The 27,916-nt window shown below is 41.9% G+C and overlaps 1 protein-coding gene across 12 annotated transcripts; it reads left to right on the top strand.

Moving 5' to 3' along the window:
- The first annotated feature begins 1,218 nt into the window (after positions 1–1,218).
- Positions 1,219–27,540, top strand: phactr4a (phosphatase and actin regulator 4a). Of its 12 annotated transcripts, none has more exons than XM_034544462.1 (17): positions 1,219–1,601; positions 5,252–5,363; positions 7,254–7,297; positions 12,374–12,421; positions 15,038–15,208; positions 15,295–15,375; positions 15,483–16,691; positions 17,564–17,935; positions 19,747–19,878; positions 20,364–20,937; positions 21,991–22,235; positions 23,002–23,167; positions 23,370–23,425; positions 24,976–25,037; positions 25,159–25,296; positions 25,637–25,713; positions 25,877–27,540. In XM_034544462.1, exons 3-17 carry the CDS (start codon positions 7,285–7,287, stop codon positions 25,890–25,892), a joined length of 3,360 nt encoding a protein of 1,119 aa, XP_034400353.1. In that variant the 5' UTR covers positions 1,219–1,601; positions 5,252–5,363; positions 7,254–7,284; the 3' UTR covers positions 25,893–27,540. The 12 variants fall into 12 exon arrangements, with proteins under 12 accessions (XP_034400353.1, XP_034400356.1, XP_034400354.1 ...); XM_034544464.1 differs by lacking the exon at positions 1,219–1,601 and adding an exon at positions 2,577–2,662; XM_034544465.1 differs by lacking the exon at positions 5,252–5,363 and having other exon boundaries at positions 7,257–7,297.
- Positions 27,541–27,916: the final 376 nt, after the last annotated feature.

Here is a 27,916-nt window from a genome sequence, read left to right as displayed (position 1 = left end):
ATTAGTTGGCAGGAATGTTCTCCTGTATCGGTCCTTGTGACAGCGGAGGAATCCAAGAAAAAAAATATATTCTTTGTTTCTACCACGGTTCAAAGGTTACAGGCCAAAACATAAAGTTATGATAAAAAAAGCAAACACAATATGCAAGGTAATCGTGCGTTCACAAACAAAGACCACATCATTGGGATGATTAATATTAGATTTATTTCCTTAAAAAAATAACAACAGGGAAAAGCTTGCAAAACCCAGGGAGTTGAGACTCACGGTGAGGGTGCCGGTGTTGTCTCCATTGAATACTGTGGTTCTCGTGCTGAAAGAGAGAGAGACATGAAAGAGGGATAAAAAGACAAAAGAGAAATAGTTCGACACACCCATATGGACTGGAAATTGAATTGGGAAATGAGGCGTGGTCTTATATGTTCAGTTGTGGAACTTCTTTAGTTGTGATCATCAATAACTTTTACATCACTTGTTTAGTTGTTTTACATCACTGCAGAACTCCTGGCATGCAGCATCACTGCAGTATGATTCCTTATGATTATGCAGTATATTATACATTTAGCATTACATTTCATTTAGCTGACAATGTTATCCAAAGTGACTTACAATAAGTGCATTCAACCATAACTCAGAACAACAGAAATCAAGAAAGTACAATTTATCCAAGAAAGCCACATTAAAATGTGCTATAAATAAGTGCCATTTAAGTGCTACTGAAGTGCAATTTTTTATTTTTTATTCAAGATATAGTCGGAAATAATAATAATAATAATAATAATAATACATAATAAAGCTTATGTGTATAAAACATATACAAATGAGTAGTAATGTATTTCAAAGTCAGACATAAAAAACAAAGGATAGCATAACATGCAAGTACACGCACATTTCTACATAAATATATATTTACAAACACATCTGAATAAATCCGAACTTGGTCTATAAACTACAAGTAGCCTACAGATCGGAACTAACAGGAAGTCACTGCTTCTGTGACTTCCGGTGTATTTTATGAACGCATTTGAAAACTGTCCCGTCTTGATCGCAGTTTTTTGACGACGCCCCCTGATGATGCCGCCTGCTATCATCAGGGGGGCGAACTATATAAAAATATTAACTACTAAACTATACGAACTAATATGCTTGGTGGAAAAAATGGTCCTACGGGTTAAACGGATATTACGCGACTCTGATTAAACGGCTCTGGGTTTTCATCTCCCGGTGGGGGAGCAGCGGTGACTCTGCTGAGAAGTGCGCATGCGTAACATTATTTAATCTTCCTCCAGATTTAACGTGCAACACCTTTTGACAGCGAAGCATTAACACATATTTATATACAACATCAGGCGGCTCTCTCGGTACTTTGGCGTTAAATCCAGGCGATGGTCGCACGTTTTACCTTTTCGCCCGCTACATAAAGTTACTTTCGCGACTTTATTTGGGTCAAAAGGTAGTTAGTGAAGCTAGTTCCGCCTTGCTTACTCCCGGCGACAAGTGTCAAAAGTAATCGGGGACGACACGCAACGATACACGGGGACACAAAACGCGTCTCCTGCCCTCTGGACACACTTCCACACAAGTTAACCGGTCACAAAGAAAAGGTGAGTAGCCTCTGTGCGCCGTAATACACCGTCTTTTTTGAGCCAGAGCGACAAGTGTGAGCTAATTAACGCGAGCTAACGCGGCCAGAGTGGAGGGAGCTAACTACCTGTTGCTCTGACTTACACTATCAGCCAGGGATTAGCATCACGGCAGCGCTCTTTGTAAAGCGTCTCTATCTTTAGCTCGCAAAGCTAAGTTGGGGTTGGTCAATTAGAAGAGAGGGGACACCGAAAATCTGTGTGAATGACCGTATTCAGACTGTGTTACTTTCCCCCAGTTAGCATGTTATCCGCTACCTGTAACATTGCCTGTCTGTTAGCGTGTTGATGAACACGTTAACTACATCAGAGTCTCAATAATTGGGAATACCTCACATGTTGTTTTTGTTTCTTATCGTTATGTAATCTCTCTCTGAGTACGTTGTTATTGCTTCTGCTGTGTTTATCATGTAAAGTGTCTTTTTTTAAATATTATTATTATTATTATTATTATTATTATTATTATTATTATTATTATTATTATTGACTTATTATAGTGGACGTTAGTTGGCTGTCTTTTCCCCCAAGACCCGTAATACCTGTGTGAACGTTACACCTTATTTAATTAATGTATTTGTCGTTTTCTAACTTAGTACTTTTGCATTTTAAGCGTCACTGAGTCCTTTTTTTGAATGGCGGCTGTAGCATTATATTAAATTGTAATTGGCTTCAGGTGGAAACCTTTTGGCTGCAAGGGAAGCAACTTGCCTACATGTGAAGCATTCCATTCACAGGCCCGTCTACTTGTTCCAACAAGCACCAAGTGCTCTTATTACTGACAAGCGGTAATACGCCCGATAGGACACCACAGACTCTTTTTGAAAAAAAAGAAGAAGAGGGAAGACAAAGGGAGCTGCAGTTTATTGTATTTGTTCTAGATAGGCAGCATTGTATGCGGGCCAGCCATGTTATTGTGCTTTGTATACAGATAGTGGATTGTTGCATCCGGGAAGTGCTAACACCTCGCTTAATCAAGCAGAAGAGGTGTTTGCACATTTTCGTCTCGGTCCAAATGCAAAAAGGTGGGTAACAATTTTGGGGGATGGACACCTAGCATGGCTTACACAAGTGTCATCTTGTTCGCAATAACATGTTTATTGGAGCTATCCAGCAGAATAGATAAATGCTTCCATTCAATTAATCTGTGAGTGAAGATATCTCTCAAACTTGTTTACATGTTTAATGTGAAATGTTTTGGAAAGGCAGAATGATTTCTTAACATTGTATGATAATTGTTCATTTGTTTGAGCATTTCCATCTTGTGAATCTGTGTAGGTCTTATGTAATCAGAGGCCATTATCAGCTAGCTGTCGACAGTGACGTCCAAGCATCTCTCTTCCAAACAAACTCCAGCTTGGTTCTTCATTCAGTGATTGCCAAGCCAGCAGAATGAACTTGGACTAATGGCTGATTGTACTCGGCTATGCAGTGCTCCATTCTTTTATTCAATGAACTGGGAGTTCTTAATGAGCTAATTGTACAGTGAACAAACAGGATTGTGGAACATTTTATGAACTACTGGTGCAGTGCAAACGGAGCACATCTGATTTTAAACACTAACCTTTTAAAAATCATTATCTATTAAGCATGTCAGCTACTTCTAAAGTGTATCATTGAGCAGTTATTATTGCTTTGCTAAGGCAACATGATTTGTTATCATAAAACAGCAGTTTGATTTCTTTAACATCCACACAAACAAGGTTTGTTTACACATTGGATTGCTAATATTATTACAAAAGGTATGACGCTAGTTGATATCGGGAGTGCAACCATACTGTAACCCTACTGTATACTATATATATATATATATATATATATATATATATATATATATATATATATATATATATTTATTTATTTATTCTAAGGGAACTACAAGAAACAAGTCACATTTTATTTTGAGGATTAAATCTGAGGCAGAAAACACAGCATCTCCTCTGATTTGATTAGTCTTGTTTCTTGCATTATTACCCAATTTGCACATTTATATAAAACGGTGTTTTAAAATCTTCAACAATGTATTACTTCATGGACTGCTTAGCATTATGATGCAAACATGGACAACATAACTACCCGCCTCTTCCGTATCATGCAGTAGTCTGTGTGTTGTTCTGTTCTGTTATTTGACATTACATTACATTGTATTGACATTTTAAAAGCAAACACCAGTGCGCTTGCTCTTAGGGCACTTTGTTTCAGAAGATTCGGATAGTTTCTACTTTGAAGTCGAACCCTTTTTGCTTCATGCACAACTTTCATATGAATTACAGGAGCCCGCCTCCAACGCTGAATCCAGTTCTCTTTATTAATCCTTGAAAAGGTTGCATACTTGCACTCAAGTGAAAATACTGAAATGTCCGCTGTTCCTGATCCGGTTACCAAACCTGAAAATCCGGATCACATTTTGCATTACATCACATTGTACTGAATGTTGTCAAATTTGAAAAATAAATAAAAACGCGACATAAGATAAGATAACAGCTCATCTCATCCTCAACCTTTTGGATGCTGTGTAAATTAATGACAAGACATGTGTGAACCTGTGTGGGTTTGTACGCGGTCACACGGTATTCTGAGGGCTTCAGCATTACAATGCGTGGATTGAGTCTCCTGGGTCAGCTGCTCTAGTCTGCTGGCTTTTATGCACACGAAGCAGTGTACATTAACTGACCTGTGTTTGCTTTGCTGTCAGCCTGCACCAGCGAGTTGTCGTCTGGCCTGAGTGCACCAGGAGGATATTCGAGAACAGAATTGGGTTGCAGTGGTGCTGAACTTTATCTAGTGAATTATTTGTGAGTTTAAGTACGTATCAACTTCTCACTCTTTATGGGAAGGTTGCTATCAATAATAAATGGATAATGCTTTTTATTTTAAATGGTAATAAACTAAATCTAATAGGGCTGTCATTGTTCATTGGCTCAGATAGTGTGTGTGTGTGTGTGTGTGTTTGTGTTAGAGTAAGTTATGACATAGAAATTCAGACAAAATAATCCACCAGTAATTGTGTTCAGTATGCAACTTCAGTTTCAACAGTTTTTCTCTGGCATGTGCCCTGTTGACTAAGTGTGTATTTTTTTTGGCTTAATCATCTGCACTGTAGATGATTATTCCTGTGGACATTTCAGGGAAAACCTGAGGGTAATATCTAGCGGTAACATTCACACGAGTAGTGTAAACATGCCTTTTTAAATAGATCCTTTTAAGTGGTGTACAGTACTGAAATGTAGTCTTGCTTGCAGCTGTTGAGCATGTGTTGTGTGTACACTGTACACACCAAGACTTGTCAAACCAGTTGGACTGAACCAACGCTGACAAGGCAGAGGGTTGTCTGCTCTTGAGAAACCTGAAACTATCTTGTTTAAAAGTTCAAGCCACAGTTTCCTCTTCAAATTCCATGTGAGGAAATTAACTCATATTTTAGAATTTTGCCAATGGTGAGACAAGGATCTCTGCTACAATCCAAGAAAATGGCATCCAAAAAAACGTTATCTAATAAAGTCAGCATGTTTTCAGGCTAAAGTAAAACAAAACAACAACAAAAAAGCCCAGCACGATGAAGGAAGTTGACTTATGTGTCCTCCTGTTAAATGTTCTCGTTGTTTATTTTACAGGTGTGCTGTATCGCATTGCTGTTTACCTGCTGGAACCAGAAATCACAGCCAAATTTCACGGATAATGTTAACGGGGAAGATCTTTATTGACAATCAATGATCTTCAGTAGAAGTAAGTCGGTGTAACAAGACAGCCAAACTAATGTCTTATTGCATTTTTTATTTTATTTTACTAGCTGAATTCACAGAAAACAGTGCGTTATCAATGCAAAAGAACTTGGCCTAGTCCAGCTGATAGGAAGATGACAAACTTGCCTGCCATGCTACACACTCCCTTTTTTATGCTGCAGTGTACACATTGTGCAGCCTATTCTGTCACACAGGCTGGCTTTGACCAGTTTGCTCTCAAGGGACTTTTGACACTCCAAAGTGCAGCCCGATACTGCCGTGAGGACCGTCCCCCGTGTGTGCGTGATGTAGCCGCACCTAACTATTTAGACCAATTACAGGCCGGTTCATCATTTGAAAAGTTGCTCTGTAGGTGACTGGGACAGGCAACACAAATTGTCTTCATGTTTGTCAATGTCAGTTGCTTATCTTTTGCGCGCAACCCTGATCTTGACACTGTGATTGTTCCCCTCACTCAGCCGCTCTTAAAGCAGCAGGACATTCAACTTAATTTTCCGAATGTGTAACTAAACAGCGTCGGTGTTGTTGCTATTGGTTCCTTTTTTTTTAAGTAATGGATTTGCTTCCCTATAGTTAAACATCTTTATTTCCCGTTTGAAAGCATAAGGTTCTGAACTGTCATAAAATGTTTCATCGCAGGCTTGAAAGTTTGCACAGTACTGGTCTTCAGTGTGCTCCTTGATGTGTGATTGACAGATCATTAATCAGCTAGTTGAATGATTTGCTGAAGAATGCAAGGACTATTGGTCCATTGAGGAGCTCAACCTGTAGCGTGCTCTCAGCACTCCTCCGGTCACCGCCGGGACCAGAGAGACGTGCGAGTCTACACTCGGCGTGCAACTGTAGACGTACCTCACATTTGTTGGCCGTCTCCCACTAAATGGCCGGGTTTTAAGATTAATGTCTCTCTGCACATTTTGCAGCGCCTCTCTGGCAGTGCCCCAGCTTCAATCCCGTGTGTGAGGCTTCCTCCGCTCTGCTCTTTCAGAGCGTTTGGATGTTCAATCGGATCCTAGTGTGGAAACTAGATGTACATTAATACCAGGTGTGAACGTAATGAGGTTAAATCATGTCTAGATATAATTTGGATACGAGACAAATTTTGTAAAGGGGTTCACAGACTTGATACATTAAGCACGATCATGTTGTAAAATACCCATTTAAACCTTCTTTATGAAACAGACCTTCCTGAAAATAACCCTGGTTTACAGAAGTAAGCCTGGCAGTGGCAACACCCCTCTGGTGAGCTTTTCTAATTAACTATCATTTAGCGTCAAGAGTTGTGAGCTCCACATATTTTACTCTTATTGTGGTGGCTTTGGACAGATGCAATGTCAAACAGCTGGTTGGCATCACTTGATTAGCAGGTCTCTTTACCTGTCTCTGCTTCAAACACACACTCACAGTGACATACTGAGCTTGTTTTGCTATTCATTAGATTGCGTTAAACTGTTGTGGTTGTTTGCATTATTTAGTCCAACAAGCATCCGGGTGTATGGCCGTCAATGAAAACATTTTACTGGATTATCTTTTTAGATAATTTCCTGACTGATAATTGAAATCTGGAGTCTTCAATGATTACAGAAACTGACAAAAGTTATTCCAAAGTTAAACTTTAATATCGTCTTTTCTTGAATGCCGTAGTCTCCCATTGACTCAATTTTTATTTTTTGACAAAAATGATCTTTCAGTTCAGTGCATTCTTCTTTGCACTAGCTGTGAATTAGGTTGGATTGTTTTCAGAGGGATTACACGGGTTGACAATGTGTCAAACAACTCTTGTACTTGTACACACCCACATATTCTCATGAGGTGTCAAATTATTGTTGTTCTTGTAAATATCATAATAATCCCATTTGTTAATTCCTTTCAGAAGCTACCGACTCTGAGATTTGGACACTGTGATGGAAAATCCTGGTAAGAAAAACTTTTAAAATGTAAATGTATAATTTGTAGTTGTATTACTATAAGCCTGTCCTACGTTTTTGATTTAATTGTGTTGAATAGCATAGATATGTCAGCAAATGAAAAACATGATGAACAAGATTTTTTTTTTTCTTTACATATCTTTTGCATAAAGATATGAAACAAACCTCAATATAATTTGTGGTTGAAACATGCCATCTGATTTTGGTTCAGTGTCTATATGTGTGCTGTAGTGAGACTGGAGTTATCTAAACGATAGTATCATGATGACAGAAAGTGGTGAGTCAACAAACGGTGTTGGGTTATGAAGCTGTCCATTAAGGGGTTGGCCCTGTGACGCATTGTTCTGTTGACACTGCAGCTATCTGATTGGCTCTCACCCAGAGGACACACCTGTAGGTGAGCAGAGCTGACAGTTTATCTCGCTGTCACTCGTGGCCTTGTGTCTATTTCACCTCTGTCCTCGATCATTGACGGACCTCAACATACCTCGTATGCTCTCCTGTGTCCCGGAGGATTTTTTCCCTGTAGGCTGAACAGTGTATTTGCTAGTGGAGATATTCCAAGGATGGCTGTTCAGTCTGAATGTATTCGTGAGTAAACCTGCTTTTTACCTGATGTTGGATGTTAAATGCTGAAGATGTGTATTTCAGGTCATTTAAACTATAATTTCCTTTTTTTAGACTGACAAAATCGTCATTGTTGAAATAATAGTTATACAATTATTGAGACCGTAATGAAATCATATGATCAGTTATTGCTTTTGTCTATTGAAATGCCATGATCCCTTTATCGGCAACTGGGCCATGGAAGCTTGATATACACATACCTGCCTGGTCTTGTGTCCCAGCATTGATACACTGTGTCCTCCTTGTCCTTTTTGATGTGTTTTTGGACAAGAAAACATGGCTGTTGGGCAACAACAACACTTCACATGTCCTTGTAATTTGATCTGAAAGGGCAGAGTTGTCTAGCATGTTGGCTTGTGTTACATCTTATTATTATTTTAATGTTTTTGTCATGATGACACGGTATGGTAGTATTTGAGAGGTCATGGTTTTGTTCAGCTGGGCTTCAAGTTCTTTAATGTTAAGAGTGGATTGTTTAAAAGCCTACAAAAAGAAATGTGTGTCCATCTGCTGCTGCTCTTTGGAAAGAGTGAAAAGAATTTGTTATGATGAGTCTTAATTTACGAGATGGCATATTTTGTGATCCCTCTGTTTACTAATGATATCCTGCGTGATTGTCCTAATTACCATCCTTTAACCAAAAGGCTTGCTTGAGGTCCTGCATTCCTCACATTCCTGTGTCAAGACTTGTGCTCGTTCGCTGCAGCTTAGATTGAAGGCGCCAAGGGATCAACAGCGATGTATCATTTTAAGAAATCGTCTTCTTAGGATGGATTTGATTTCCTTCGATATAGCTCACTCCTTACCAAACCTCTTCTTTAGACCTTTTTAAAAAATAAAAAAAAATACTAAAACATTTCAATCTATTGCATCCTAATGTAGTAGCAGTAGCATACTTTTTGTTAAGGACATACTATTCTCATCTCCCATCAACAGGTTATTACACTGGCTTGTCTTTTGAATAGACTTGGTTCATTTGTCTTTAAACCAAGTTCTGTCTCATTAGCGGTTTGAATAGGTCAACGTCCTTTTTCAAGTTTCCATTTGTATCTCTAACATGCAGGGAGGACCTCCTCTTACTCCCGCTGCACTGATTACATATAACCTTATCACACAGTGCTCTAATGGAAATGTTCAGACACAGGCTGCCTCGTTTCATGTATGTATGTATGTATGTATGTATGTATGTATGTAGTCTGCTCAGGTTGTTAGTATGTGTTTGGCACTCCTATTTTAAGACGCACCACAAAGATTGAAAGAGATATAGTATGTAAAAGACAGAAACAGATGTTTCCAGTTAATAATTTCTGAACTAGTTTTCTTAAGACACAGCTCCCAATTTGTATTTCTAAAACCAATGGCCAAAAGCAAGTTTTAATATAAACATTCGTACCCATATAGTAAAAATAAATCTGGTGTAGTTGTAAAACAGAGTTGCTAATATCTAATAAAAGTGTTATTAGTTCACACATGCATTTCGTAGTTTAAAAGGACAAACCCTGGACAGTCATTAGACACCACCGCCGTGTCACTTCCTCTTCTCTGGCTTTGAGCTCCACCTTGGATCGGTTCACCTTCCACTTCTCCAGTTACCTCACCATGCAGAGTCCGCCCCTCGCCCTTCAGCGAGTAGTCTGTGAAATGTTCCTAGCAGGGGCCCCACTGCATTGCAAATCCCTCAAAGCTCGCCTGCTGTGAACTTTGCCCCGGAAAAAAATCTGCTCTCTGGAATGAAAGGCATCTGCTGGATTACCTTATTGACGTACCTTATTTATGAAGTCAGAGCTCCAAGAAGGGAGGGACCTAGGAACTTAGCGAGTGTGTTTGTGTTTTAAAGGGAAAGAAAGAGGGAGGAAGCGGGGAAGAGACCAAATCACACAGGCTGAAGGGTGGGGGAGAGCAGGACCGTAGAGACAAGAGAGGCCAACGACACAAGTGAGCAGTCAAGGCAGTCTTGAGTTACAGAAGCTCTATGTCTGGTTGGAGAAGAGCGAGGTGGCGTTAGGTTTTCCTCTCCTGCCTCTGGCCTCGGGAGAGGCAGGGCCCGGCAGGCCAGCTGGGACAGGAGCTGTAACATGGGAAACGGTGCTAGCAGTGAGACTGTGGCCCAGCAACCAGCCCAAGCCAACACGGGTGAGTCAAAGACCAGAAGCTCGGCACTAAATGGTTGCCGTGGGCATGTTGACCTGTTTTCAGATGTGTAAACAGCAAGGCTGGCATGTTTGCATTTGTGTAGAATGAAAAAGCCAACGAGCGGATTATGATTTCAGGGTGTTTTGAAAGCGGCCAGCGTCTAGAAGGTGGCAGGCACAGGCGGGTATAGAAGAATGCAATGCAGATGGAATGTGGTGATTGTGAAATGTACAAACCACACACGCATCTCTCTGGCTGCACTCAGTGTTCCTTCTCACTGTGGACGCTTTTCTGAAAAAAAAAACAAGTTTTGGGAGTACAAGGCACCACTTGACGCCAGCTCCCCCCATGTGGATATATGGTTGTTGTTTTGTTTTTTTTAATTTAAATGACTTGGCTTCTCAAGTCATATTGTAGTCCACAGGTGTAAAGGGAACCTTGAAGCCCCTGTGTCTCTGGTTAATAACAGTTCACACTTTCAGAACCAGTTGTTGCTGTCAAAAGGAGGATCCTCTCTCAAATGTTATTTATTTGCACACCTACAACTTCTCTTTTAATGGTACAGTTTGTAGCTATTGGAATCCTACAACTATTCTGCCTAATATTACAGCCTTTAATGGATTCTCATGGCCTACTGTTGGTTAAGAGGAGCTGTTGGCTCATAATTCGTTGAACCAATATTTGCTTTATCTTTTACTCAAGGGCTCCTGTACAGTCTTGCCTTAATGGAAAAAAAAGTAATCCTCTTTGCTGAATATTTGCTCTCCATGCAGAATGTATTTTTGCCTCTGGTGTTCTGTCAAAACGTCATGTGATTGGCATGAGTCATATGGACAGCTTGACCCAGAGGACTTCTAGGCATTGCATCAATGGCATTCACAGAAGCCTACATGTTGTTACTACCGTCTTGAAACGAGCTTTCCTTGTTCAGAGTCACTTTATAGATGCATACCTGAAGCCTGGGTATTTGTGTTTTTAGTCTGAGCATTGTGAGCTTTTTCGCCTCTTGACTTTCACTTCTTGTTCGGGGTCATTGCCTTTTTTTTTTTTTTTTTATTCTCTGGTGGTTCTGTGAAAAGCAGCCATCTCAGATTGTCATGCTCTACAGTACATGGTCACCACATCACACTAAGCTTCTGTTGCAGCCAAGCAGTTTCCTCCCAGTTCACAGCCACACCACCTCACCTCACCCAGTTTAACACCTGCTGGTGTGCGGGTCATAAATAGCTGTGAGGGCCAGGACACTGCACAGCGTTCAATGCCCGCATTTCAGCATTGGATTTTTACACATGCATGTTTTTCATGAAACAGCATTACTGCAACAATGGGTCAAATATGGTTAAATGTCAGTTAAACCAGCACTTGGATATGAGACTAAACTGTGGGTGTATCAGGGCTAAAAAAGACAATATTATGTATTATCTGTCAGAACAGTCTGAATTCATTACAATAGAATCATATATAAAAACAGTGCTCACACATTGGAGGTAATGAACAGGGATGTTCTTGTAGTAAGGAATATCAAACAAATGTTCGACATGCAACCTAATCTGACCTGCTTTTCTGAAGCTTTGACATCTTTATTGGTAGTGTGAAGACAAAGAGCTAGTGAAAACGGAGGTCAATGCTGAAGAGTACGCACTTTTCTGTCCTGCCATGTGACGCAAGATACAGAGTAGCGTTGCAATAGTTTGGAAATGCCTCGTCATGTTTGTAGACGAGTCGTTTTCTGTAACCAGAGCTTTTCCTTATGTGTTGGTTGGGATGCCTCCTCATTCTCTCTACATAGAACTTCACTCTCCTCCTCCATCTCTGCACAAATCACGTTGACTTGCAATGAAGCTGAATTTTGAGGTCATGCGAGAATTGCAAGACGCTGTCGTATGGCCCAACATATCTGGATGACATGGATGAGATGGGACTTAACATGAAGGGCACCAACTTAACAGAGCTTAACCCAGACATGTGTTCATGAAAGGGCAAACTACACACTCCACAGCGTGTGTTGCCTATTGATCATTCGGCATGTTTATCTTAACTGTATGGAATTTGCCAGCTACAGAAAATAAATTCTAATTTTCTATATAAAGTCGGATTCCTTATATTCCTGATCACATTCTTGTAAGTGATCCATAAATCATGCATTGATCATTAACACCTCCATTCCACGAGCCTGCTGTCCCTAAGCTTTCCTCCCTGACTCATGATACTTGCTACATTTATCTCTGATCTTGAATAACTCATCTGCAGGATGTGGGTTTTTATAGTGATTGTAAATACTAACAATTAATTTTTAATCCCTCAGTGAAACATGTGTGTGACAACCCGGAAGCATATAATACGTCAGTGTTTGGTAAGACCAGTTAATATTTCAATCACGTTCAAGTAAACCAAATATGCAATCACTTTGTTAGAACAATGCAAATAAAGTTATATATGTGCAAATAAATAGCTTATTGTGGCTGTAATTAACCTGTTTTGCACTGGATATCCTTTCAAGAGAATAACAGTAAGTGCAACCTGTGAAAAACTAAACGAGTTAAAATATTTGGCAATAAAGAGTTTTACACTGCATACATTTTCAAAACGATAACGTGAAACCTGTGCAAAACAAAATTAGTGCAGATCTGTGTCAAGTCTTTTTAAAACGGTCTTGATACGGCCACTCTCAATTCATGCTCAATATTGAGCTCTTGTTTTGAAGGGAAACAGCGGAAAAGCCGATGTCAATTCATGCTCAATGTTGAGCTTTTGTTTTGAAGGGTAACAGCGGAAATAACGATCTCACAGAGATTGGCTTTTGGCAAAACGCCAAGAATCAGCGAGTCACCAATAATCTTGGCCGTCGCGCATGCGTAACCTGTTAACGGCGTAAAGTAAACATGTACACGAAGGTACAGGCATTTCAACATGTATTTATTAATTACTTAGTTTTATGTCTGTGTATTTTGAACTTGTGTAGTTCTCAATAAAGGTCTTTCTGCATTTCGTCCTGCGCCCCACCTGTAGTACCACTGCGCCCCACTAGAGGGGTGCGCCCCACAGTTTGAGAACCACTGTACTAACCATACTTTACTCGTCTGACTGGTCAGTGTTGTAATGTTAGAATAAGGAATTGATGGATGACTGGTTTGATACTTGAATCATGTCCGTTAAGTGGCACTGATATTTCGTAAGTTAATCATATAGTTTGTATTCCAAAAGTAATTTAGTTACTACTTAGTAACACTAGCTTACCCCTTTCCAATACAACGGCATCACTAGGACCCTCAGTGATAGTGCAGTGTTTGTGTGTGTGTGTGTGTGTGTGTCAATTAGAGGAGAAATTTAATTTGGGCTGCCAACACTTACTGATCATTTTTATTTTATTTTATTTTTTTAAGCATTCATGTTTTTATTTTGCCTTCACATTGTTTTTACAGTTGAGTTGTGTCTTATGACCTTGAGTACGCATATATGGAAGTCATCGCCAATGTTAAAAGTAAATCATCCAGTTGGTGTCATGTCACTCTATTGCACACATTTGTTTCTTTATCAAATCTGGTAGTGAGTGTCCCCATTATGTCACCTTCACACAATGCTCACTGTAACTGCTCTCAGAGAAATGAGCTCACCTTTCTTACTGTACATCACATGGTGAAAATGTGGTTACGTCTCCCTCCCTCCCTCATGCCTGCACATAAACCATCTGCCTTCTGTGGAGCTCTATGCTTACCTCCACGCTGCAGTGCGACTCATCACCCAAGAGTGGCTTCACACCTAGTTATTGCTGTCTTTTCCGAAGCATAAGGCCAACGTAAGAATGTTTGAGTCATGGTTTCAGTCCCGTCACAGCTGTGTAACTTATCTGTATAGCTCTGACATTCCTAAGTAATTACACTGGTTTAAAACAAACCTCTAAACCTTTTGATATTGGTGGTAAACCTGACACATGCAGAGGATGGGCCTTTCTAAACCGGTCAATACTATGGCAGAAATCACATTTATTCACAGTACTTCCCTGTAAATAATACCAGAAGAAGTGGTGCCCGTATTTTACTGTCTGGCTCTCATATGAAAGTTGAGGCAGCAAAGTCAGTGACTGGAATTTGGACCAGCCTTTTTTTGATGTCTGGTCCTTTTTTATTATGACAGCTTAGAGGTGAGCTCTACTCTATGTCTGGTCACGCTTACCTGTTTAGGAATCTAGACATGTGTCTGTTGCGGCCACAAAAGAGGGACTATTTTTATTTTAGATGGTTGTCTCTGGATTCTCAAAATTAAGGCAGCACCTCCTAAATTTAGTATTTAATGCATCAGTTTTGGCCTGTATAACAGCCCAGTTATGATGGCATCATACCTGACTCGTCTGTTGGAAATTGTGTTTGTTCATATCCTTTTTAAAAAGAAAAAGTGGCATAATGTTCAGGACTTTGTCAATCACCTGCACAGCAACGGAGAATTCTGAACTGTAGTGTTTGCGATAGTCAAAGGCCACCCGCAATTACTTCTCATCCGGTCATTTAGTGAGACTGAAGATTAAATTCCACTGTGCCCAATTTGTAATAGTGGCCTAGCAAGAATGCTGTGGTTCACCTAAATAATATCTTGGGTTTGTCAACATAGCTGGGATGTATCGGTTGAAACACAAAGAACTGATCTGTTCAAGAAAATATGACTATACTGAATGTTTTTATGAGCAATACATTCTGAAGTGTATTATTATTATTATTATTATTATTATTATTACACTGTTGTTCAGTCATAGCTTATTAAAGTTTAAACTGATGTGCGAAGAGTGCGTATTGATCTCTTTATGCGTTACATTGTTTGCATTGATTTTGCTTTGGCCTCCTGGGATGATGAGAAACCAATACCTTCTGGGAAAAAAATAAGGCTTAACATTTTGTGAAATACCTCCCTTTTAAACATATTTTGCACAATTCAATCTCTGAGCCATCTTTTGTTTGCCACTGTCATGTTCATGCAGACGATGAGGTCGACCTGCAACACAGCACATCAAAGGGTGAAGAAGGAAACTCAGGTGGGGGAACACCTCCAACCAAACGTAAAGGCAAGTTCTCCAAAATGGGGAAGATCTTCAAGCCCTGGAAATGGAGAAAGAAAAAGCCAAGCGATAAGTTCACTGAAACATCGATAGGTATGCTGGATACAAGGGCTTGTTATTGCCATATGTTGTGCATTACTTTATGCTGATTCCTTTGTATATTGTTCTTTTTTTTTCAGCCTTGGAAAGAAGAATTTCTGTTAGAAAAAGTCGCCAAGAGTTGGTTGCCAGAGGGGTTTTAAAGGATATCCCAGAAAATGGTAGGTCAAGCTTTTAATTGTTTGTGTTGAAGAATATTTTACGGATGAATTGGCTCCATTGTTGATGACGCTAATTGTATTTCACTGCTTGTTTCTTAATGGGACAGAAAGCAATGTTAACCACTCCAAAGCGCCACCATTAAGAAATGGGCACCCTGTGCCAATGGACATGGACAGGGTGTCTGATCAAGGGGTGCGAGTATCTCGAGGGGAATCTGACATCAAGGTGACTTCACTCAGGCTGCCCCAAGTAGACGACCGTCGAAGCAGAGCGCCGTCTGATGCCTCTCGCAGTAACCGGGCACCTCTCGATGTGGACTCTCACGCACGTCTTGCTGTGGAAGTAGACAGACGAAGCCGTCTTCCATCAGATGTTGATAAGAGAGCAGGATCGTTACCCAGAGGACCTCCACAGGATGATAGATACCGCAGAGAAGAGAGGCGAGATGGGAAAGATGACAGGGAGGACCGAGGAAGGAAGAACAGGGAAGACGTAGAAAGAAGGGACTGGCGAGAGGAAAAGGAAAGGGATGGGGGAGTTGACCGCAGAGAAAGGCGAGAATGGAAAGATGATAGAGAGAGGAAAGATGACAGACCAGAGAGAGACAATAGGGAAAGGAAGGATCGCGACGAGAGGGAAAGGAAGGATCGCGACGAGAGGGAAAGGAAGGATCGCGACGAGAGGGAAAGGAAGGATCGCGACGAGAGGGAGCGCAGAGATCGGGACGAGAAGGAGCGCAGAGATCGGGACGAGAAGGAGCGCAGAGATAGGGACGAGAAGGAGCGCAGAGATAGGGACGAGAAGGAGCGCAGAGATAGGGACGAGAAGGAGCGCAGAGATCGGGACGAGAAGGAGCGCAGAGATCAAGAGGAGAAGGACCGCAGAGATCAAGAGGAGAAGGACCGCAGGGAGCGTGAAGATAGAGAAAGGAGGGATGACAAAGATAAGGATCGGCGGCCAGACGTGCGAGGCGAAAGAGAGGATAGGGACAGGAGAGACGACCGAGACAGGCGTGAAGACCGAGAGAGGAGAGAGGATAAGGACAGACATGATGACTGGGCCAAGAGGAATGAAAGAGAGCGACGAGATGAGCGGGAAAAGAGGGAGGAGAAGGAGAGGAGAGAAAAGCCAGAGCCTCAGCGGCCTGTGGATGACAGGCGGGATATCGTCAGGCCTGTCTCTGAGATGGACTTGCGGCCTTCTCTGCAGAAGTCCTCCTCAGAGGACAACAAGAGGACTCGCGCCGTCTCAGAGGCTGACAAGAGGACTACCCTGCCCAGATACAGCCAGGCTACAGAGTTCAGAGAACGCTCTGGTAAGATCTTTATCTTGCTTGAATTACGCCAGCTAACCGTGCCTTTTTTTGTTTTTCTACTTTATAACCCTCCAGCTTGTGACATTAAGGATTTCTGTTTTTAATGTGTCAGGTTGACCTACTGATTTATTATTTTTCTTTACTACAAACCGTTTTCCCAGGAAATAGTCAGTAAATGTTTTGCTGTGATGAAATACTAACGTGTGCAAACCAAAGTCTCCTGATGGTGCTGTAACGACACTTTGGGTAAATGATTGAACTGTATTTCTGACGGGGTTTATGAAGCCAACAAACTTAATCTGACGCGCCCAACAAACTGAAACACTATCAAGCTATTGATACTGCAGAATCTGCAGATACTGCATGGCTTTAGATCATGATCGGGTCCTATGTCTGCTGTTCGTGAACTTTAGACCGTCTGATTCATGGTCCCTCTCACCCTCTAATATCTGCTTATGTAGAAGGTTCACGAACAGCACATCTTTTTTATTAGTATGTAGTTACCCTTTTGTGTTTAACGTAAAGAAACGGTAGGAACCTTGTTGTTGGGATGTTTTCTCTAATGCTGCGATTGTGTGTGTGTGTGTGTGTGTGTGTGTGTGTGTGTGTGTGTGTGTGTGTGTGTGTGTGTGTGTGTGTGTGTGTGTGTGTGTGTGTGTGTGTGTGTGTGTGTGTGTGTGTGTGTGTGTGTGTGTGTGTGTGTGTGTGTGTGTGTGTGTGTGTGTGTGTGTGTGTGTGTGTGTGTGTGTGTGTGTGTGTGTGTGTGTGTGTGTGTGTGTGTGTGTGTGTGTGTGTGTGTGTGTGTGTGTGTGTGTGTGTGTGTGTGTGTGTGTGTGTGTGTGTGTGTGTGTGTGTGTGTGCACCCTCTGTAGAGTCCGCTGGCGTCCGCTTTACCGCCGACCCTCGTCTACCAAAAGACTCTCAGCATGAACTCTCATCAAGCAAACAAGCTCTGCTACCCCCTAAATCTCTGACTGCAGCTTCCGCTGAGTCTGGCAAGAGTCCCGCCCCCTCTTCTTCGTCTTCATCCTCCTCTTCCACCTCGTCCTCCTCCTCTGTTGCTATAGCTGTGGTCAAGCCTCCACGGACGGTCTCCCTCATAGCTGAGGACCCAACTCGACCCCCCCTAGCTGCGCCTTCCTCAGCTGACTCTGTCATGCCGCCACCTGTCCCTCCCCACGCCAAGCAGGCCCCTGTCCCCCCACCCAAACCCAGCAACCGCAACAGCAACCCTGCACTATATGGTAAGTTTGTTGGTGTCTGCAGTTTTGGGATATAAAAGTAGCCTTCTTCGCTAAACAGCTGGTCTTTGTGTATCTTTCATCATTTTTATCAAATGACCTCCAAAATGAATGTCTCTGGATTATTATTTGGCCTGTGTATTCAGTTTTTGGGAAACAGTGCCATCAAATTGCATGTCAAAGGCTGGATTCAAATATTGACCTCCACAGAGGGCCATATACCACTTGGCCATTCAAGCATCAACCCAGAATAGTCAAACGGTATTGGTGGAGAGGTTTGTGTACCTATGGGACACTCTGCTGGTTCAACAGGCAGCTAACTCTCAAGTGTCCGTGTCACTGAGTTCAAACATGCTGTGCTTAGTGGAGGAGTTGAGTATACCAGGTGAATGTACTCCTTTTACAATCGGGTGTGAAGTAATTCCTTATTAACCATTTTCACGGTTTGAGAGATTGAGCCTTAAATATTCTTCATTCAGTCATTGGCTCCTTCATTCAAACAGAAAAACAGTTGTGAGGTGTCAAATACTATTTCTAAGATGCAGATGTGACCTTTTGAGTATTATGGCCGTTTAATCATCTTTGGTTAGTGTGTAAAGTGAGGAAGACGCTGTAGGTGAAGCAAGACCCCCCCCAAAGTATAGTGTGTCAACAAGAATAATGATTCAGAAAGTTGGTGACGGCTATATTTGGTCTTTGCATTTTGGGGACACTGTTACAATTGACTTTCTTTGGGACTAAAAGTTGTGAATATGCTGCTGGTAACGGCGTCCTGTATATGTTGCGCTTTTTTTTTAACTAGTTGCCGTAAATCTATCTTGACCCTCGCAGCTCGTTGCTTTGTTGGTGTTTCCCGCGTGTTGCCAGTATCCAGTTTCTGTGTGTACAGCCACCAGTTTCTGGAGAGAAGACATGCACCAGCTTGTCTTTACATCATTTATATGCAGTGCCAGCAACACTTCCCTTGAGGTTAGGTTGACACTGATTGTCTTTTAGTATCTCATATTCTTTGCCCCAGAATGCAACCGCTGCTTTTGTTTACAGCCCATCCCGGCACAGTGTATGTGGCGGTGACGCATTCCACAACAATTTGTCAGACGAGGTTTCTATACACACGTTACCTCTTTCATTCAGTCTGCACAGAGTAGCCTACTGTCTCTCTGAGATGACTGGGGCTGCCAACTGAAAGTTGATGAGTGGAATCATGCATCGGTGACCCCCTCCATCAAGGCTAGATCTATCAAGAACTTTGCGCTCTTGCAAACAATTTAATCATAAACACATTCGTTGTGTAGATATGAACGATTATGACGGTTGCCTGCCGTGCTTTGAGGGGGGGGGGGGGACCACAGACCACATGTTTTCAGCTCATTATGAAACATGTGGTCGCGCTGAATTTAAACTCGTGCCTTCTGCCCTGAAACTCATGCCAATGGATTTTCCGATCCGCTGATTTATCGCTCTCTCTCTAACAAGGATTACAATTGTGTCTCCCTGTGACTCATTCCCTGAAAGTGAACCGGTTTACCATAATGAATGAGGAGGAATTTCAGGAAACGGTAATTATGTGTCAATGGGAAACATCACACTGCAGTGGTACTTTATGTAACCAGGATAATGAACGTAATAATTCTTATCGTGTGCTTATCGAGTTAATTCTCCACAGAGGCTGTATAGGGAAGGGTGTGTACTCTGCTTCTGGATAGTGTCGAACCAAGACGAGCGTTATTCGAAACCACCCTCTTGAATTTCTCTCCCAGCTTTGAATTCAAACCCCAGCCCCTATCCCTGACATCTCCACTCAATTTTGCCAGCGTCGTCATTGAACAGGGGCTCAAAGGTCAGGCAGCCATGTTACTGGACCAGCTGGAGACGCCAGAGTGAGCTCGGCCTCTACCTTTCTCTACCTGTATGCCTGCGGCACAGAGCTGTCCAGGCCTGCTCAGGTACCCGGCGGGGCAGCAGATCTCAATCCATCTTAACACAGCCTGCAGATCGGTTGCATCAATTCACCCCCTCATAGCATATGGAGTACCTCGCCTCAGTTCTAACATCAATACTGCAAGCATGTGTATTGCAGTTCTAATTTAACTCTCACTGCTGCCAGAAAACATTGCATGGAAATTGGATGAACATTTAGTCTGCTTGAGTGCATTGAAGGTGTTTGTTGATCCGTTGGATGTTACTTACAGACTGTTGATTAATTTGTGTGTTAATGCGTGTGTCACCCTCCACTGAACCAGCTCAGCCGTAACATCTTTTCGTCACAACTAAAGCTGTTATTGACATATTTGCTTTTTGGCTTTGTTTCGTTATTAAAACATAACTTCAGATTGAATGGGCATCTTCATGTTTCTGACTGCAGGTCATGTTTGTGAGCATCATCTTGTACAATGTGTATTGATTTCTTTTTTGTTTGTTTTTTCTTTAGCTGCTGAGCTCTCACAGCCTGGCATCATCATAGTGCCAGCACACAGTAAGCGCTCACCACCGACGCCACCAAAGAGGATGACCCCGGTAACCAAACGGCATTCTGTGGACCCAGAGCTTCACAGCCAGGACCCAGAGCCTCCCACCACTGACCAAGCTGCTGCCCCTCTACCGGTGCCCCCTGCTGTCCTTAAAGGAGATAGCAATGAGGACAAGGCAAATGCAGCAGCAACTCAAGCCTCCATTGAGTCTCTGCCTTCACCACCGTCCCACATACCGCCATCTCCTCCCAGGGTTCAGTCACTCCAGCCACCCAGCAACTCATCCTCTGGTCCCGGGCCTACTGTGAAAACTGATCCCCCCAGCCCGACCACCGAGCCTCCCAGCCAGCTTCCAACCATCCCCCTACACATCCTCATCCAGAGAGCTCTGGCCAGCCCCAGCCCAGCTCAGCCCAACCCCAACGACTCCCAGAGGGCCTACTCGCAACTCTTTGAGTCTCCTCCAGATTTCCTCACCGAGGCGGGGGCTAACTCGCGGCACTCTCTCCCTGTCACCATTGAACCTCTAAGGCTGTAAGTGTACAACATGTTGTGCAGTACATGCTTGTAAAAGAACATAGCATTGCTTTGAACGATGAGGATGCTCTAACTTAAGTTCATCCCATCATTTAAAAACCTCTTTGTCGAATTATTTCACCTGATTTGGTTAAATTCATATAGCCTTACTGATGTTAATTGCATGTATTGTCACCATGACTACAAGGGGTTAGCTATTGACAAATGTCGTTTTAGTAGCTTGACATGTTAGTTTTAATCGGCAAATGAGATACAAAATAAATTAATCTTGGTTCCAGTTCCCAAAACTCAGTCAATTACTTAGCCTTACACAGCCTATATAAGAAAGTTAAATCAGCTGGATTTTTTTAGCCTTTTTATAATAGTTCACTAAATATTATTGGGTTTTTACTAAATTACTGATGATTTTAAGGCATTTGTCTCGTTTGTTCTGGAAAATTGCCATTTCTTAGATTTAGTAGAAATGGAAGTTTAAAAAAACAAAAAAACATTTACTTGTACTGTGTGTCAAACACACATGGTGTTTCAGCTAATCTCTCAAACTAGACCCGCCCCAGTGACGGCTGCATTTGGATTGCTCTCTTCAGAAATGTATTTAATTGATATGTTGAATATTTAATTATATTGTTAATTTGCAAGACACGGCATAAATCTCTGAGCTATCCTTTGACATGCTATGTTTTATAATTGGATTTGTTATTGCTCTACACTCATGATTTGCGCTGCCCCATTTTTAGTACATCTTTCTAATTTAATTGAAGGTCGTCGGTTGCTCCACCGTTACACGTAGGGGATCAACACTCTTCCGTCAGCCAAATATGAATCTTGTAGAATTGTATCTTGTGAATCTCTTCAGCAAACAATTGAGCTTTATTCCCTCACCTGGCAAGATGATTGTAAATTGCCTGACTACTCGTCTGCATACCAATTGAACGTCGTGGCTATAAGAAGCTTAAATTGATTGCAGTTTATTCTCACACTTGGGACGTGACAGAAAAAATGAGTGCACTTGAGTAGCGTCAGCTCTCTCACCGCTGCACTTGTTTACAGGCAAGAAGACGATGACTTTGACATGGAGGAGGAGATCCGGAAGCTTCATCCTCAGAGGCCTCCTCGCCAGCCTGAGCTGGAGCCCCGCAGCAGGAGGGGTTTAGTCGGAGACCTCAGGGTGAGCGTCATCCATGAGGGTGGAGGCCCCGGGGACAAAGAGGAGTCTGACTCCGACGGCCCCATCCTGTACAGAGATGGCGGCGGCGACGATGACGACGATGACGACGACGACGAAAGCCCTCCGAGTAAGTTGGTCTTTCTCATGCTGCTACATTTTAAAACATGCGTGAGAGACTGTAGATACATGTGCCCTGGTTAAAAATACAACTTAAGTAGTTGGTCTTTAAATGTACTTTTTTAAATCTCTTGCTAGACTTGAAATGTATCCATGTTAAGTGTAACGGTTTCATAAAAGTTTGATTGCTACTGTTTTGATAACCGATTATTTATTGTACTTCTCCCTGTTGTAGTAAATGTTAACATCGTCGATGCTTTTCTTAGTCGTTTTGACAGCAAATGAAGTATCTTTGGGTTTTGGACCGCTGGTCAGACGAAGCTATTTGAGGATTGGACTCTTACTTTCGAAGACCTATCAAATTGTTCTGGGCACTATTTCCCTCAAGTATCTAAAGGCTAAGAGGATCTTGAACTCCATGTTCCCGACTTTTGTAAACTTCAGAGGGTTTTCCCAAAAGTAGCTGAAGACAATCATGGAAAAGATGGTACAATAATGAGGCCTCTAACAAGGTGGCAAAGAGCTTCCTAAGAAGCTCTAGAACCTGCAGGAGTTTTGATTGATTTTTCCTCATTCTTAAGTCCATTTTTTTTCTTGAGTCAACACTGACGTTCTATGTCCAAGTGGTGCTTGATTCAAAATGAGTGATGGTATTTACATTTTTAAAAACATGGCTGTATAAATTACATTACATTACATTACATGTCATTTAGCTGACGCTTTTATCCAAAGCGACTTACAATAAGTTAGCATAAATAAATGTGTCACGTGTGTAGCAGGTGGGCTGGCAAGTCGTGTGAAGAGGAAGGGCACGTTAGCCCTGAGGACGGAGAGACGAGAGAGAGCGGAACGGGAATCTCAGGAGAACCAAGACAGCATGAGCTGGCAAAACAAGGAGCAGTGGACGGCAGTGAGGAGCCAGATCAGTTCGGCACTGACGAGGTAAAGGACCCGCATAATATCAGCTCACTGTTGCACATATGGATGATTTAATATCGTCATCGTAACATTGGACGTGGCAAGTCACTGTCATCCATCTGATGGAATGGCTGATGCAGTCTGACAGATTTCATACATTATTTATAGTGTAATTAATATAGTTCGAGGCTAGCCAACAGTAGTCAACCGTGGTTTGTGTCTTCAGGCGCCTGAGTCAGAGACCCTCAGCAGATGAGTTGGAGCAGAGGAACATCCTTCAAGGTAAGGCTCTCCCTTCATCCCTCATTTCTTCATTCACAATCAGAACCATTTATTGCCAAGTATGTTGGACATGCAAGAAATTTGTCCTGGCGGGTGGTGCATAACATTGGATAATAAGACAAATAAGACGAATAAACACAGTGCAAGAAATATGTGTGCTTATTTGCATTCTCTGCAAAAAGCGCTCTCTAAAAGCAGCCTCTTAATCTTTCTTTCATCTATGCTGAAATCAATAGTTTGCTTGAATCCTCTATTTGCATCTGTAGAGTTCTCCATAATTTACCAAAAGTTAGCATCATATAATGGCTCAGTTAAATACTGAAACAAACCATTTGAGAAAAATTGTAATACAAAAAAAAAAACTCTTGATGTAAGTAATAAACTGTGGACGTTTTATGGTGATATCTTTTAGTTTTGATGTCTGCAAATTAGCACATATTTGATAAAGATAATGCAACATCTGCATATTTAAACATACAAATGATATTTCTCCTGGGGTGTCTCCTCTCAATGTGAGATGGTGATGAAAAAGTCTCCACCCTGCATTTTGAATCACGGCTGCAGGTTGTGATGACTCTGGTATGCCCAAATGTATTGTTGTTTTCAGTTGATATGCATTTGGTGTTTCCCTCATTATGTCGCTATAGTTACTGTAATGATGGTGATTGAGATAAAGTATCGCTGTCGTCAGGATGGCCGAACATTCGATGTGTGCCGTCCTGGGTTCATTCAAACTTTTACTGATCCCTTGAGGCGGTTTGTGCAACGGCCACGTGACGGATTCACATTTAGTCAAGCTTTCTTTTTGGCTCTGGTCGTTCACTGTGGTGAGCGAACGATGTGCCATCTGTCACATTCACGGTTAGGTTTTATTATTTATAGTTTTGCAGTAGATTTAGACATTCTGCATTCGGCTAATAATACATCAGAATGTGCAAATCCATAATTTGATATGTAATTACAGTCTCATATTACACATGGAGCACTTGCAATCCGGGAACAACCGGCCGGTTTCGATCGGTTGCCTCTCTAAAGTTTATGCATGGCTTTAAAAGCGGAGTATACGTACATATGCATGTTCATAAAAATGCACATGCCTTGTTTTTGTCTGATTTCCAGTCTGAATACACAATGTTTTATGCATCTGGCTCCAGGTGTTCAAAATGAGTTCCTACTCTTGATGCATTTTTTTAAACGGTAAACACATGAACATTATGAGCAGTGCACTGCACCTGCAGACTGAGTGTAGTGAATTCCAGCCGACACCGAAACATCATTGCAGCATCTCTGTGATCCCAAGTTGGATCCCAGAAATCGAGTACTAACGTTAAACTTCTCGGAATCTGTCATCAAATGTTGACCCGGAACTCGCGGCTCTTCGGCCAAGACGACGCTTCGTACCCGCGCTAAAACAAAGCGGCGCCTTGTGCCCGAACATGGCGAAGATTTAAAGATTTAGTTTCCGCGGCGTGCAGACGGCAGCTCGGGTGAAGTCTACCTGACTGGCCGCAGTGTCTCCCTCTCTCATGGAATGTCTTTTCTTCCTGCAGCCAAGAATGAAGACGATCGACGAACAGAGAGATCCGAGATCAAACGGAGGCTAACGAGAAAGGTCAGGATGCAACAAAGTACCCTTGTTATACATTTGCAGGTTGTCGTTGTTATTATTATGAACCATGCATGACACGTGAAACGGATCTCACTACACACGCCCCTGTTCACTCTGCCTTCAGCTGTCCCAGAGACCCACAGTGGCTGAACTCCAGGAGAGGAAGATCCTGCGTTTCCACGAGTACGTCGAGAGCACCCACGCCCACGACTACGACCGGCGAGCAGATAAACCGTGGACCAAGCTCACTCCCGCTGACAAGGTGAAACTCAACGCCTCTCTTCATGCAGGGCTCCTGTGGCTTAGAGCTTCTTAGCGAGAGCGAGCCTAAGCCCTGTGCGCTGAGGATCAGGAATGCAATACAGATGCTGCTCAATGGCTGAAGCTCAGGAACTGTGTAGCAACGGGTATATGTTGGAAGTGATATGTTTTATTTGTACTCCAAGTAAAAAAAAAACAACCCTTTTTCAAGTTGTTGAGGAACATGAACAGACAAAACTAATCTAAACGTATACGTCGCTTTGATCGCGGCTTTGTGCCTCGCTATAAATGGATAAAAGCTTTCCTCGCTGAAGTGCTGTTTCTTTCATGTCTGTTCTCAGGCGGCCATCCGCAAGGAGCTCAATGAATTCAAGAGCTCAGAGATGGAGGTTCACGAAGAAAGCAGGATCTATACCAGGTCAGGCTCGTATAGAGTGCCCATCAATAATTCAGCTCAACTGTTCTCCAAGTTTATTCATCAATACTCAAAAGAGATAGTTCTATTGAAGATTTTCTGAAGATGTTTGCAGCTAAGCGGGTTCTACAATAACCTCTTTGCCGTTTCCCTCTGTTTCTACCAGGTTCCATCGGCCTTAGAGTGTCCATGCTGACCAGTAAAGCGCTTAGACTGGGACCAGTGAGGAGTTACTGGTCTCTCTCCTCACTGGGGACCGAGCATGTGGCCCATTTGGTTCGTCTTTACTGACCGCCTGCTAATCTGCTTCAGCTGCAGACACTACTGTCGCCGATAACTGGAAGCAAAGCGAAAATATGCCACGAAACAGTTCAACCTCCGGAAGTTTCTCAGAGAGACTCCAGTTCTTAGACCGAGGAGTTCAAGACGGGAGGAGTTTGTCGGTGCGTCCACGATGGAGGGTGCCGTGTGCCAACACTGAAACGGGGAGAACCTTTTCATGTCCTCTGCTGGAGGAACGAGTTGGATTGAACCCAAAGGAAAACTGTCAGAGGGTTAACAAGCACTGTATCCCTCGGGGGAAACTAATCTCCCCATGCCTTCACCTGCCTTCTATTTTCTCTCTTTCTTGCAAAACAGGAAGACTAAAGCACACAACAGAGATCGCTGTAGCTCCTATTAACACTGTTGGATCTGAACTCTTGTTTGTGTACATGTACGTGTTGGGTACTACAAATGTCGACCCTGCAACCAGCCTTACACACACACACACTCACACACTGATTTAAGGTTCAGACCAAATGTGAAAGACTTCCCGTACAGCTTTGTGCTTCCTATGTAAAACTCAGTTGTAGCTCTATTTGAATGAAAGGTTTGAGCCTTGTGTTTAATCCCCTATAGCGCTGATTCCGACCTAATATCTGAAAGTGTGCATTTTACTGTATTTTGTTGATCATTTAAATGATTCTCATGGAGCACGTATCACTAGAATATCTTTTCTAAATAAGGCACTTTACGTTCCTTAATTGGTGTAGAGCATTAAAAAGTTCCGAGCCTATAATTCTGTTCATAATTGAATTATTCAAGCAGGAAAATGTACATATTTTTATTTTCCTGGCTTGTTTTATGGTACTTTATATATGCAAGTCCATAGTTGGCTGCAATTGTATAGATCAATAATGTAGATGTGATTGACTTTATATTGTACATCCACAGTAATGCTGACATGTTTTAATTGTAAAGTATTTCGTAGTAATGGTACACAATGTTTCCTTTTTTTCTTTTTTTTTTATACAGATCTTTAAAACGTTGTTTGCAAAGCACACTGGATAAATTAACAATCCACTACGGAAATTAAAATAACCTGTGATTTTCATTTCAATATGGCGTGATTCTTCCAGCATGACCACTCTTCTGCATCTTATATCCGTTGAAGAAATAATTATTTAAGGCCCAATGTAAGGGTTTAGGGACAAATCGTTGAATGTTTGAAGGTGCTCTCGCAGACAATTTTATGAACCCTTTGATCACGAGAATTACCCACAATTCATAGCAATGTGACATTAAACACAGGGTTACAGATGGAAGTGTGGAGATGTTGAAAAAATGACACAACCAGGATTAAAGATGTAACATAAAAACTCATGAAATCAGAAGAATGTTATTTAATTATGACACTGATTTATTTATCAAACATTTCATTTAGTCATTGAAGCTGTTTTGTCAAAAATGAATAAATACATTGTTTGAAATGACCTCCTCATAAAAGCCTGGAAGATATTCTTATCAAGGAGAAATGAGTATAAAATAAATACCCACAATTGTACGTTGTGTATGTTGTCATGGTCACGTGATGTATTGCAGTAAAGTGCTGTCTCATTTGTATTCGTATCATTTGAAGCCCTTACCGCCTCTCACACTCGACCATTTACCAGTGACGTCGGATAAGTCCCTGAGGGTTCAGGCTTTAAGGCTTTAGGGGGGGACATGAGGATTGGGCCTAAGTGAATGATAAGTACGTGGCCTCTGAAAAATGACCAGATGAGGGCAGTGTTTTATAAAATGTGCAGATTAATTTACAGACCAATCTCCACCGTCTCTATGCCACGATCCAATAATGTGATCGATGTGACCATGAAACCCTTCATCAGACTCTTCTTCATTCAGAATAGTGGACCTGTGTGATAAGTGCAACTGACGTATAGTT

Source organism: Cyclopterus lumpus, chromosome 11, assembly GCF_009769545.1.
Source record: "Cyclopterus lumpus isolate fCycLum1 chromosome 11, fCycLum1.pri, whole genome shotgun sequence".
In the NCBI taxonomy this organism is placed as follows: domain Eukaryota; kingdom Metazoa; phylum Chordata; class Actinopteri; order Perciformes; family Cyclopteridae; genus Cyclopterus; species Cyclopterus lumpus.
Note: the sequence above shows the minus strand (reverse complement) of the source record. Positions and strands in the feature narration are given on the sequence as shown.

Bases quoted from the DNA above. Each gene is read 5' to 3' on its own strand.
- phactr4a (XM_034544461.1), top strand. From the start codon at position 10,011: ATGGGAAACGGTGCTAGCAGTGAGACTGTGGCCCAGCAACCAGCCCAA. The intron at 17,936-19,746 runs GTAAGTTTGTTG...CAATTTTGCCAG, and splicing joins CAGCAACCCTGCACTATATG to CGTCGTCATTGAACAGGGGC. The intron at 19,879-20,363 runs GTACCCGGCGGG...TTTTTTCTTTAG, and splicing joins AGCTGTCCAGGCCTGCTCAG to CTGCTGAGCTCTCACAGCCT.